General features: G+C 39.4%; 1 protein-coding gene across 1 annotated transcript in view; it reads right to left on the reverse strand.

Moving 5' to 3' along the window:
- The window catches only part of LOC126336311 (MFS-type transporter SLC18B1-like), a 341991-nt gene that overhangs the window by 62596 nt on the left and 264594 nt on the right, over positions 1-14801 (reverse strand). Inside the window, exon 9 of the mRNA XM_049999851.1 lies at positions 8935-9030. Coding sequence (XP_049855808.1) covers positions 8935-9030 — 96 coding nt within the window. The remainder of the gene's footprint in view (positions 1-8934; positions 9031-14801) is intronic.

Below are 14801 nucleotides of genomic sequence, written 5' to 3' on the forward strand. Positions count from 1 at the left end.
CGCTTTCCTTCTGATTGCCAGTCTACATTTTATATCCTCTCTACTTCAACCATCATCAGTTATTTTGCTCCCCAAATAACAAAACTCCTTTACTACTTTAAGTGTCTCATTTCCTAATCTAATTCCCTCAGCATCACCCGACTTAATTCAACTACATTCCATTATCCTCGTTTTGCTTTTGTTGATGTTCATCTTATATCCTCCTTTCAAGACACTATCCATTCCGTCAACTGCTCTTCCAAGTCCTTTATTGTCTCTGACAGTTTTACAATGTCATCGGCGAACCTCAAAGTTTTTATTTCTTCTCCATGGATTTTAATACCTAATCCGAACTTTTCTTTTGTTTCCTTTATTGCTTGCTCAATATACAGATTGAACAACATCGGGGAGTGACTACAACCCTGTCTCACTCCCTTCCCATCCACTGCTTCCCTTTCATGTCCCTTGACTCTTATAACTGCCATCTGGTTTCTGTACCCCTGTGTTTTACCCCTGACAACTTTAGAATTTGAAATATAGTATTCCCGCCAACATTGTCAAAAGCTTTCTCTAAGTCTACAAATGCTAGAAATGTAGGTTTGCCTTTCCTTAACCTATTTTCTAAGATAAGTCGTAGGGTAGGTATTGCCTCATTTGTTCCAACTTTTCTGCGGAATCCAAACTGATCTTCGGCAAGGTCAGCTTCTACCAGTTTTTCCATTTGTCTGTAAAGAATTTGTGTTAGTATTTTGCAGCTGTGACTTATTAAACTGATAGTTCGGTAATTTTCACATCTGTCAACACCTGCTTTCTTTGGGATTGGAATTTTTATAGTCTTCTTGAAGTCTGAGGGTATTTCACCTGTCTCATACATTTTACATCTCCCAGATGGTACAGTTTAGGCAGGACTGGCTCTCCCAAGGACGTCAGTAGTTCCAATGGAATGCTGTCTACTCCCGGGGCCTTGTTTCGACTCAGGTCTTTCAATGCTCTGTCAAACTCTTCATGCAGTATTGTATCTCCCATTTCATCTTGATCTACATCCTCTTCCATTTCCATAATATTGTCCTCAAGTACATCATCCTTGTATAGACCATCTATATACTCGTTCCACCTTTCTGCTTTCCCTCCTTTGCTTAGAACTGGGTTCCCATCAGGGCCCTTGATATTCATACAAGTGGCTCTTTTTTCTCCAAAGGTCTCTTTAATTTTCCTGTAGGCAGTATCTATCTTACCCCTAGTGAGATGAGCCTCTACATCCTTCCAATTGTCCTCTAGCCATCCCTGCTTAGCCATTTTGCACTTCCTGTCGATCTCATTTTTGAGACGTTAGTATTCCCTTTTGTGTGCTTCATTTACTGCGTTTTTATATTTTCTCCTTTCATCAATTAAATTCAATATTTCTTCTGTTACCCAAGGATTTCTACTAGCGCTCATCTTTTTACCTACTTGATCCTCTGCTGCCTTCACTACTTCATCCCTCAGAGCTACCCATTCTTCTTCTAATGTATTTCTTCCCCCCATACCTGTCAATTATTCCCTTATGCTCTCCCTGAAACTCTGTACAACCTCTGATTTAGTCAGTTTATCCAGGTACCATCTCCTTAAATTCCCACCTTTTTGCAGTTTCTTCAGTTTTAATCTACAGTTCATAACCAATAGATTGTGGTCAGAGTCCAGATCTGACCCTGGAAATGTCTTACAATTTAAAAACTGGTTCCTAAATCTCTGTCTTACCATTAAATAATCTATCTGATACCTTCTAGTATCTCCAGGATTCTTCCATGTATACAACCTTCTTTCATGATTCTTGAACCAAGTGTTAGCTATGATTAAGTTATGCTCTGTGCAAAATTCTATCAGACGGCTTCCTCTTTCATTTCTCTCCCCCAATCCATATTCACCCACTATGTTTCCTTCTCTCCCTTTTCCTACTCTCGAATTCCAGTCACCCATTTTCGTCTCCCTTCACTACCTGAATAATTTCTTTTATCTCATCATACATTTCGTCAATTTCTTCATCATCTGCAGAGCTAGTTGACATATAAACTTGTACTACTGTAGTAGGCATGGGATTCGTGTCTATCTTGACCACAATAATGCGTTCACTATGCTGTTGGTACTAGCTTACCCGCACTCCTATTTTTTATTCATTATTAAACCTACTCCTGAATTACCCCTATTTGATTTTGTATTTATAACCCTGTATTCACCTGACCAAAAGTCTTGTTCCTCCTGCCGCCGAACTTCACTAATTCCCACTATATTTCACTTCAACCTATCCATTTCCCTTTTTTAATTTTCTAACCTACCTGGCCGATTAAGGGATCTGACATTCCACGCTCCGATCTGTAGAACGCCAGTTTTCTTTCTCCTGATAACGACGTCCTCATGAGTAGTCCCCGCCTGGAGATCCAAATGGGGCACTATTTTACCTGCGGAATATTTTACCCAAGAGGATGCCATCATCATTTAACCATACAGTAAAGCTGCATGCCCTCGGGAAGAATTACGGCTGTAGATTCCCCTTGGTTTCAGCCATTCGCAGTACCAGCACAGCAAGGCCCTTTTGGTTAGTGTTTCAAGGCCAGATCAGTCAATCATCCAGACTGTTGCCCCTCTTCAGGAACCAGACGTTTTTCTAGCCTCCCCACCAACGGCAAGGTCCATGGTTCATAGGGGTAGGAGGTTTTGAATGCTACATGTATTTTTTTATTTAACTAAGGTGTCTGATTGTGTTGACTGCAAAATATTGCTCAAGAAGTTGGACCATTATGGAATACAGGGAGTAACTCACAAGTAGTTCACCTCTTACTTCAGCAACAGACAGCAAAAGGTCATTATTTGCAGTGTTGAGTATGGCTGTGATGTGGGGTCTGAGTGGGGTATGTCCAAAGGTGGGCTGCCTCGGGGATCAGTGTTGGGACTGCTCCTGTTCCTTATTTATATTAATGGTAACGCCTCTAGTTTTATGGGTAACTAAAATATTTCTGTTTGCTGATGCCACTAGCTCAGTAGTGCAGTTCATGACATGTGTTAATAACTTGTAGAAAACAACTAATGCTAAATAACAGTAAGACTCAGTTTTTACAGTTTCTAACACACAATTCAACAAAACCTGACGTTTTATTTTCACAGAGTGGGGATATGATTAGTGAATATGAACAGTTCAGGTTTCTGTGTGTTCAGATAGATATTAAACTGTCATGGAAAGCTCATGTTCAGGATCTTGTTCAGACTTAATGCTGCCATTTTTAGTATTCGAATGGTATCTAAAGTAAATGATCGTTCGACACAAAAATTAGTCTATTTTGCTTATTTTCATTCACTTATCTTGTATGTTATTATATTTTGGTGCAACTCTTCCCACTCTAAAAGGATATTTTTGGCTTAGAAACAGATGGTTCAGGCAATAAGTGCTGTAAGATCATGAACCTCTTGTCAACTCCTTTTCACTAGTCTGGGTATTTTGACATTGGCCTCTCAAAAAATTTCTGTCATTTTTTGTTAACAATATCAGCTTATTCCCAAGAATAAGCAGGTCTCACTCAGTTAATACTCAGCAGAAATCAAACATGCATTTGGATTGCACTTTCTTAACTCTTCTGCAGAATGGTGTGCAGTATACTACTATATCCATTTTCAATAAGTACCATAAGAAATCCAAAATCTTAGCACTAATCCATGCACTTTCAAATTGAAACTGAAGAGTTTCCTCATGGCCACTCCTTCTATTCTGTTGAGGAGTTCCTTGAGAAATGAAGGTGATTTTTCTGTTGTGTTGTTGATTGCGTTTACTTAAACTTATGGCTTGTCTTTTTTCGGGTTCATAAACATTTTATTTTTATGTTATTATGTTTAAATTGTAATTTTATGTACTGACACGTTCCGTGACCTCGAAGATTTGCTCCTCAATTTGGTCCTACAGAACTTGATGTGTAAATAAATAACAAAAGTATGTAGCTTTCCTCCATATAATACTGAGAGTTATGGTTTGTTTCAAATTATTTGTCCAACACTTTAAGTTAGACAAAATGTGTTTAAAAGTTGGCTGTTTCTTCTGTCCTTCCTGAAATGAAATATTTGACTGTACATTAGCTGTCTGTATTAGTACATAAGAACAGCATGCCAAACCTTGTCTTCAGTCTCTAGAGCCGCAGCATGGAAAAAGAGAAGAAATTATTATTGATATCAAAGACAAAAAAAAAAAAAAAGAAGGCTCCCACTGTCCCGATAAGCTACGAACCTTGAGGCACAGTTCACCTTTACTGTGGTGTCGAAGCACCAACAAATTAAAAAAATTGAAATAATGCAGGTGATTTTTGGCAGCTCACTGTCTACCATGACATGATGTAACATGATGTCAGGTCTGGCAGCAGCAATGGCCCCAAGCTGATTGGGTACAGAGATTAACTGAGCTTGGGTAAGAGATACTGGTACACCATTCCATACTGCTGTGTCAGTCTCTCAGCAACCCGTGACCAGAAGTTGTCAGTGGATGAGAGATCTGGATAATGAGCCAACCAAGGCTACAGTGAAACACCTTCCACACTGAGATAGGCCAGGAGATAACATAATGGACACATACAAGACAGGGCACAGCCACTAGCCGTAACACAACAGAAATTGTGAGGAAAGATTACGAAAATTTAGGATCCCACACTGTACAACACTACTCCAAAAGAGGATGCACAAACTTAGTATAGCCAGTCTCTTTAGTAGATCCGTTACAGCTTCTAAGTGTTCTGCCAATAAAACAGAGTCTTTAATGTGTGTGAAATCTTATGGGACTTAACTACTAAGGTCATCAGTCCCTAAGCTTACACAATACTTAACCTAAATTATCCTAAGGACAAACACACACACCCATGCCTGGGGGAGGAGTTGAACCTCTGCCGGTACCAGTCGCACAGTCCATGACTGCAGCGCCTTGGACCGCTCGGCTAATCCCGCGCGGCTAAAACATAGTCTATTTTCTGCCTTCCCCACAACATTTTGTGTGTGTTCTTTCCAATTTAAGCTCTTTGTAACTGTAATTTAGTTGAATTTGTAGCTTTTAGGTTTCACTGGTTTACAGTGCAATTGAAGTTTAATGAATTCCTTTTGGCAGTCATGTGGATTATCTCATACTTTTCATTATTTAGGGTCAATTGCCAATTTTTGTGCAATACAGATATCTTATTTCAATCATTTTGCAATTACTTTTGATCTTCTGATGACTCTACTAAATGACAAATGACAGCATCATCTGCAAACAAACTACCATTGTTTATATAGATAAGGAACAATGGAGGGCCTATAACACTGCCTTGGGGAATGCCAGAAATCACTTCTGCCTTACTCAATGTTTTTCTGCCAATTACTATGAAGTGAAACCCATCTCCAAATGTGGCCGTGCAATCCTGAATGGCTGACCAAACAATACATTTATCCTCTCAATCTTTAGTCATGAAGGACCCCTAAAGTCTTGAGTACGGTCTTCCCAAAGCCATCAATTCTGTGTACAAACGAGAGTCATAGTGTTCCAACTAACGAGAGCAAAAACATCCTGGAATGATAAATTGGAGTCTTGAAAGCTCAAACTCTTCCTACACTGAATTCCAACATATGCTGATAGAAGTTGCTCCCCCTTACACTGGACATAATATGATCTTGTCACAAAAAATCCCAACATTGAAACTCGATTTAAAATTGAGAAACCTGCCATGTAATCTTTCCTACATTCAGAACATAGACAGAATTGCTCCTACCTACTTCTTGTTGCTACACAGAAACGCTGGTAATTTGCAGAAGCAAGAGCATGTAGCACACTTCATGCCAAATTGACAATTGCTGCCTGCTGCCTTCTAGTGTCACAATATTAATGGCCACCACAGTGTAGTGAAGTACTACACAAGAAAAGCTGCACAGATGTGCAGCCAGATTTTGATGTTATTTGAATGTGTTGCAAATACCAGCAACTTGATTTAAATATTGAGAAATTTAAAACTGTGCACTTCACAAAACGCAGAAATAAATTATAAGCAAATTACTTACACATTACATTTGTAATTAGTCATACCATACAAATACCTGAGTGTAACAATTTGTGGGAATATCAACTGGAATTACTCTATACTGTGCACTTCACAGTGGTTCACAGAGTGTGGATATGGATGTGTATGTAGTGTAGAATGATCACATGGGGTCAGTTGCAGATAAATCAGGTGGAAAATGTCAGTTTGCTGGTAGGGTACTATGAAAACTGCAACCTCTCTACAGAAGATACTGCTTACAGAATATATCCCACTCATCCCAGAATCTTGCTCAAGAGTGTGGAAGATACACAAAATATGGCTAACACAGGATATCAACTGTATACAAAGAAGAGCAGGATCAATGGTCACAGGTTTGCTTCATGCAAAGAAGAGCATTATGGAAATGATAAGCTGACAGACACTTGACGAATACACTACAGCCCCCTATGCACTACTCCCACAAAAAATTCAAAGATGAGATTAGATAAACTACAGCACACACAGAGGCTATCAGTTCTACCGTACTCCATACATGAATTAAATGGAAGGAAACCCTGATAAGCAGTATAATGGGAAGTTGAGCCATGCGTGGCTTGTGTTCCCACCATCGTGTATTTTACACCCTGTTTTTAACATACTTCCACCTCACTACGTTAATTTAAATTACTACTGTCACTGAGTTGCTGCTTTGCCTGACCGTGACCGGCGCTAGCAGCACGTATCGATATACCTCCTCTTGCTGTATCTTTGTTCGACTGCTATGACTTCCCGGTTGTTGTCTGTCGTAAGCCAGTTCGGATAGCGAGTTGGTTGCGAGTTCGGGGTGCCAGTCAGTGGGAACGTGTCTGGAGTGCAGTCCAGACCTGCCAGTCGGGGAGTTGCAATGCAGCACTAGTGCAGTCTTCCATGCATTTCATAGTTGTAGGGCCTTTACAGTCAGAGTGTTCAGCTAAGCCAGAAGTGGTAATCCCTTCGCACATCCTACTGTGATAGCAAAGGACATATTGGTACTTTGAGTAAACAACTGTCCAGTGCTCTTCATATCACCTGGGCCTTGGAATACTTAACCAAACTCTTCAGCATAATCTGACAGTCTCTTGCTGTGCCCTAAGCTGAAAGATATCCTTCCCAAAATTGCCTTCTCAAAACACAAAGCAGTTGGATGATCCAATTGCAAGCTATGAGGCCTGTTCTTTACAGCCATTCACTCTTACTGCAGTTTCCCCATGTGCATTTCTTATTGAAGCAAATGTAGTCCCACTGCTACTACTTTGCAGTGTTCTAGGAAGGTATTTCAACCAGATACCTGTCTGCCTTTATGAGTGACCACTGGCAAATTCAGAAAATTTACTGCCAAGTTGTTGACTGTACTAGACAGCACAATGCCAATGACTTCTACAGTTGTTTCAGCACCAACACTCACAGGACTCAGAGTCACCCACCCCCTCCACCTCGCACACCTCCCTCCTTGCCCCAACAAAAACTACAGAATACTCACAGCTGAGGAGATCTGCAAACAAATTTTTCAAATAACAAGTTTAGACAAAAAAGGGAATCGTTCTTTGTGACACTTCCTGGCAAATTAAAACTGTGTGCCCGACCGAGACTCGAACTCGGGACCTTTGCCTTTCGCGGGCAAGTTCTCTACCAACTCAACAATCGAAGCACGACTCACATCCGGTACTCACAGCTTTACTTCTGCCAGTATCTCGTCTCCTACCTTCCAAACTTTACAGAAGCTCTTCTGCGAATGTCTAAACATAATACTGTTGTTCTTTGTTTACATTTCTTTAACTCAAAGAGCTCATAAAAAACTGTGTCACATAGACAGCTGCTGCCTACAAAATAATCATAATATCTTGAAATACTCTAAGTCATAATACAGCATGTCCTGGCTACAATTTTACAGAAACCTAAATAATGAACCAATATGTAGGTTAAGACCTATATGTGTTGTTAAGTCATAAGAACTGGTAAAGTTGATGTAAATAAAATAGAAAGAAACTTCCACATGGGAAAAATATATTAGAAACAGAGATTCCAAGACTTACCAAGTGGGAAAGTGCCGGTAGATAGGCACAATGAATAAAACACACAAACACACACACAGAACTTCGAGCTTTCGCAACCGGCGGCTGCTTCGTCCGTAAAAAGGGAAGGAAAAGGAAAGATGAAAGGATGTGGGTTTTAAGGGAGAGGATAAGGAGTCATTCCAATCCCTGGAGCAGAAAGACTTACCTTTGGGGGGAAAAAGGATAGGTATATACTCGCGCACACACACATACACGCATATCCATCCATACATACATACATAGTATGTAGATAGACACAATGAATAAAACACACAAACACACACACAGAATTTCGAGCTTTCGCAACCGGCGGCTGCTTCGTCAGGAAAGAGGGAAGGAAAAGGAAAGATGAAAGGATGTGGGTTTTAAGGGAGAGGATAAGGAGTCATTCCAATCCCGGGAGCAGAAAGACTTACCTTAGGGGGAAATAAGAATAGGTATATACTCGCGCACACACACATACACGCATATCCATCCATACATACATACATACATACATAGTATGTATACATACATAGTATTTATGGATGGATATGCGTGTATGTGTGTATGCGCGAGTATATACCTATTCTTATTTCCCCCTAAGGTAAGTCTTTCTGCTCCCGGGATTGGAATGACTCCTTATCCTCTCCCTTAAAACCCACATCCTTTCATCTTTACTTTTCCTTCCCTCTTTCCTGACGAAGCAGCCGCCGGTTGCAAAAGCTCGAAATTCTGTGTGTGTGTTTGTGTGTTTTATTCATTGTGCCTATCTACCGGCGCTTTCCCGCTTTGTAAGTCTTGGAATCTCTGTTTTTAATATATTTTTCCCATGAACTTGTAAAGTTGTTAGATATATACATGAACTGTGAGGAATGGTGACTTACATGGCACTCTCTAAGACTCCCTGGAATGTTGGCATCAAAGTAAGTGCCACTGAAACTCCAAGAATAGATAGAGCAACCAGCACAAGCCAAAGTGACCTGTAAATAATAGGATAAAATTTATGAAAGAGCATATGGCATTATAAAATAAATACTACTACAAATTTCACCACAGATGCAAAGATTAAACATATTAATTCCTTGCAAATATAGGCACTAGTTTTTTCAGTTAGATACTAGGAATAGCTGACATTTAAATCACAATTTATACAACGTAAACAGCACTTAGATCCATATCTCCTCTCATGTTTTGAAGATTATCACTTGCTTATTAACTAGTGTAGTTTGCATTTGGCACCAGAAATAGGCATAATTTTCTTTCTTAAAAGTTTACTATTATTGTTCCCATATAAAAACTGTCACCACATGAGAATGTGGTAGATAAAAGACATAATTATTGACCAGTGTGTACAGGCACTCACCTGGAAACTGTTTGGTGAGAGCAAGTCAAGAAATTGATACTTTTTTTTTTTTTTTTTTTTTGAGGAGGGATGTTCTGTGCTTTTTAGTGGAATGTCTCATTAATCACTGCAGTAAGCTGTACATCAGTGTACAGGTCTGATGAAGTAATAACTAATTTCATAAAATGTCATTTTACACTGTGGTTTTGAGGTTAGGTCAGTAAAACACTAGCTGTCTGGGCTCCTTCACACATGTGGTTATGTGAATAGTAGACATACTGAAAGTTTGTGTGCTGTGTGAATTTTGGCTTCCATGACTCAACAGGATAGTGTGTCAATACGACTCTTGTAGTGTAAACAATACAAGAGAAGGCAAAGGCCCTTTTTTTCTTACTGACACTTGACCACTGCACAGCCTGCCTCCCACAATATGCCATTGCCCAGAACATTCTCTCCCCCCACCCCTTTTTTAATAATTAGAGTATATAATACAAAAAAGAAATTACCTCAAAGAATATTCTGTTGCATATTTATTACTTTTTAAAAATGAAATAAACTGCACACACACACACACACACACACACACACACACACACACACACACACACACACACACACACACACACACACAATTAAAGTCTCCCACTACAATTTTCCTCTGTGTGGGCTACTGTAGAAATTTCGGTACAGTTTTCACTACTAGCTAGACCGATTCATGAGGAACACTTATGGATACGATTTATAAAGATTTCCAGTGAACTGGCTGAAGTACGGTGAAATCACTAAAATCACTTATCTTGGTCCAAAAAGGTGTCCTATATTCAGGAGCACACATTTTCAATAAACTGCCAGCAACAATTAAACTCTTGGTTTCAGATAAAGCACGGTTTAAAACACAGTTTGAAAGACTTTTTGATAGGCAACTCCTTCTACTCTATAGATGAATATCTTAACAGAGTCAGCTTAAGTAAAAATGTCTGTTAGATTTCTGTTTTGACAGCACTTGGTCACAGCAGTCAAGATTCGGTATTTTTTATATGATAAATTTATTGATAGTGCATAACAATGTTTCATTCTGAAAGCATGTTAATTATGTAAATATCAGCTGTTCCAGTTTACCACATTGTATTGATCTAGACTTACAATCTCCTGACAAATGATCAGAGTAGTATTGTAAGCAAATGGTTTATGTTATACTTTCTGACATGTTCCACACCCACGAGAATCATCTAATTTTTTGGATCTATGGAACAAAAACTTAATCTAATTAAAAAACCTGCCACTATGAATAGAATGCCATTGTCAACTTGCAGTGAGTGGCAGAAGTCCTCAGAATCATGTCGAGCTGCCCAACTGCAGCATCAAGGCAATACTGCCACGAGGCCAGCGTGAACTGCCACTACCAGGGATACCTGCATTAGCTATTGCTGATGACCCATAATGCAGTATGCATCACATATTAAGCTGATGAGGACAGACTTTTTTGTATGAAGTTAAAGTTTAAGATGTGTGACAAGAAATACGGGAAAGGGTCACACAGAAAATGCACCTCATGGCACACTGGTGCTACAGTCGAACGAACTGGGTGGTGCAACAGCTCAGAGCTCCCTTTATTGTCATGAGATATCACTCCAAATGCCAGTTAAATTAAACATGGAACAGATAATGTGTGTCAGTGCTGGTAATGTCTGATGTGCACTACTTAAATCATTTAAGTTGTATTAAACTGTTGGTATTCAGTTACACGATGCTCTCTGAATTTTAATCATAGCTCTACAACGTGGATGTAAACAGAATTACCACCACACAAGACAAGTCATCCAGTCACAACACTTAGTGCTTTTTCTGTAAAGTTGAGTCGGGTCTGGTTGGCTGGTAATAATATAAAAAAAATAGTTAATCATACATAAAAAACAGTTTTTGTAGCATATGTATGAAAATAAAAAGGCAACCTTTGTAGTTTCAGAATAACTTTTTTTAAAAAAAGAGTTAATTACAACTCATCATAACTACCCACAAATGTAAAATAATATTTATTTAATATAGCGTTTCAAAATGAAAGTAAAATGGAAAGTTAAAAGTTCAATACATGCAAATATCCATGATTAAAATATAAACTGAAGTAACTGACTACTAACCTTACCCTTCTGCTAATGAAATGTACTTGTTCACCTAAAGTTTTGTCTTGCTTAGACAATTCCATTTCAAAGAAATCAATGTCTATTTCACCTTCTTTTCTCTGGATAATATTTTCACATCATCTACTTGTTCTGCTTTATGTACAAATTAAGTACCAACTTTTTTATTGATTGGTAGACTTTTTGTATACTCAGCATAGTTTCATTTAGTACCCCCACAAATTCTTACACCCAGTTGACTCATTCCAGCTGTGACTCACTAATAGTGCAGACTATGCTTTTGTCAAGTGGTGGCAGAACACACACACAAACAACTGTTGTGGTTGGCAAAGTTTCTACCTGAAGAAGAAGCCACTGGCTCCGAAAGCTTGCCAATCACAACAGTCTTATGTGTGTGTTATGTTGCTGCTGCTTGGTGAGTAGATTTATTATCAATCCAATTAAATAATTATATCAATAATTGATTGTTTTTATTGTTAGACTATACTTTTGGGTTTGATGTGCACAATTTGACATTTCTGAAAATTTAAAGCAAGTTTCCAAATTGCACCATTTAGTAATGTTATCAAAATCTGTCTGAATATTTTCACAACTCATTTTTCCTAATAGTACTTCAGTACAAATAACTACATTGTCCTTCTAGGTCATTAATTTACTGATGGACAGGAAGGGTCCCATCAGAACACCTTCCTGGGGCACACTACTTAATATCCATTGCTTCTTAAAAGCCTTCTGCAGAATTTTCTGTGCACTATCATCTCTATTTATATATATATATATATTCAAATGTCATCTGGCCACCTTCCATTAGGCTATCATTGGAGTCTTTTTGTAACTCTTAGAATCAAGCAAAGCTCTTTGGTTTGTCACCACCTGTTCATCTGGCTGTGTGTCTTACCCACTTCTGTTTATTTACAACACGGTCATAATAAACCAATGAAAATTCCAGGACATAACATAACAATGTTATCAAAAGCACAGCCAATGTTCACCATGCAGTGATGATGCTGAGTTGTGGATAAGCACAACAAAAGACTGTCAGAAAGTGAGCACTTTCTGACAGTCTTTTGCTGTGCCTAACTGCGACTCAGCATCATAGTCACAATCATTTTCACATGATCCATTTCTTTTTCCATAACAACATGTCTTTCTATTGTTCAATGAGCTCACCTCACATTTTTAACTGGCTTTTTACTGCCAGTTCATGCTTCTCTCTTAAAAGATATTGCACATAATAAACACTGGAACTAAATATTCTGTTTTCGAAGCTTAGTCTCAAAAACTCTATTTGTCTCTCACAGTTTCTCAGCAAGATTGTTTTGTGACATACTTCTGCGAGTTCAGATGAAATACAAACTCAGCTGAGCACCTGGAAGTACTGCATTAAGATCTATTTAGTTTACCAAAAGTATATTTTTTTTCCATTGCATCTTCTTGTTACATCCAGCTGACCTAGATACCGAATCTCAGACACTGGTTCCAAGGCTTTGTCTCTGGTTTGCACTAGTTTTTTTTAAGTGTGTTGGCTATACAATAGTTTAACTGCATTACAGTTAGTAAGTAGGCATACTTTCAGACTTGTTCCGTTTAATTCTACACATTGCTGCTGAAGTTTAATTTGCAAACAGTACACAGTAGTGACCAGCAGAAAAAAAAGTGTTTCAGGTATGTTCCACTAACACACATTCCTATTTCATCTTTCCAGTTCACAGGATGTGAAAACTTCCCTTGGTACTTGTGAGGATAGTTTAAGTGGTATGGAATCTCCTTACATATCTCTTCTTTCAGTCTGATTTTCAATCTATTTTGTGTAAGCTTAATGGGAGCTGTATTATTTGTGTATAATTACGGTCTTCAGTACACTAACATAAGATGGACCAAAATTTTCCTTCTCCCCCAGAACCTTAGTGCAGTTTTTGTTGAAATGAAACAAACGTTAACTCCAAGTGTATGAAAGCTAGCCAACATAGTAATTCTTACCCATTACTCCATTCTACACACTTCAAAAAAAAGTTTTGCATCACCCCCCTTTCCCAGGACTCCTGAAGATAGAGGTTGACTTTGGATACTGTATCACAGACATAGTCTCTTTGACTGTTCAGCTATGTCACTAAACCCGCCCAAAGATGTAAACAACCATGCATGAGCAGCACCTATTAGATGGAGCTGATCAGTTCCAGTCATTCCACCAGGAAGGAGGTACACAGCTTGTGTTGTCTGTAGTTCAACAATGCCTAGACAGTCAATACTTTGGTTTGATCACATCCGCATTGTTACTTTGTGCCAGGAGAGGCTCTCAACAAGGGAAGTGTCCAGGCGTCTCAGAGTGAACCAAAGCGATGTCGTTCGGACATGGAGGAGATACAGAGAGACAGGAACTGCCAATGACATGCCTTGCTCAGGTCGCCCAAGGGCTCCTACTGCAGTAGATGACCACTGCCTATGGATTGTAGCTCGGAGGAAACCTGATAGCAACGCCACCATGTTGAATAACGCTTTTCATGTAGCCACAGGACATCGTGTTACAATTCAAACTATGTGCAATTGGCTGTATCATGCACAATTTCACTCTTAACATCCGTGGTGAGGTCCATCTTTGTGACAACAGCTCCATGCATGCCGAATGGGCCGCTCAGGATTGGCATCACTCTTTGCTAATGAGAGTAGCATATGTGGTGTCACCGCCAGACACCACACTTGCTAGGTGGTAGCCTTTAAATCGGCCGCGGTCCGGTAGTATACGTCGGACCCGCGTGTCGCCACTACCAGTGATTGTAGACTGAGCGCCGCCACACGGCAGGTCTAGAGAGACTTCCTAGCACTCGCCCCAGTTGTACAGCCAACTTTGCTAGCGATGGTTCACTGACTTCTACGCTCTCATTCGCCGAGACAATAGTTAGCATAGCCTTCAGCTACGTCATTTGCTACGACCTAGCAATGCGCCAGTATCCATACTATCGATATTGTGAATCATGTACGATAAAGAGCGACATTCTCCATTGATGGATGAAAGTTAAGTATTCCACCAGCTACGTCCGTTTATCTCAATTCTAATTCCCTTGTCATGTTCCAGACCTTACGGCAGTCTGTGTGAGCTGAGACGCGTGCATTTCGGCCTCCTTTAGAAATACGGGGTTGGCTCTCCTGCCAACCACATTGGCGACGAGAGTAAAAGTGTTCTTATCTCAATTGCTCTGATTTACTTGTGTAATGGCTTCGCCACAATCTCCAGATATACTGTCCGAATTTTATCGCTTACAGAATCAGCAGA

This window comes from Schistocerca gregaria, chromosome 2 (assembly GCF_023897955.1).
Source record: "Schistocerca gregaria isolate iqSchGreg1 chromosome 2, iqSchGreg1.2, whole genome shotgun sequence".
Classification (NCBI taxonomy): domain Eukaryota; kingdom Metazoa; phylum Arthropoda; class Insecta; order Orthoptera; family Acrididae; genus Schistocerca; species Schistocerca gregaria.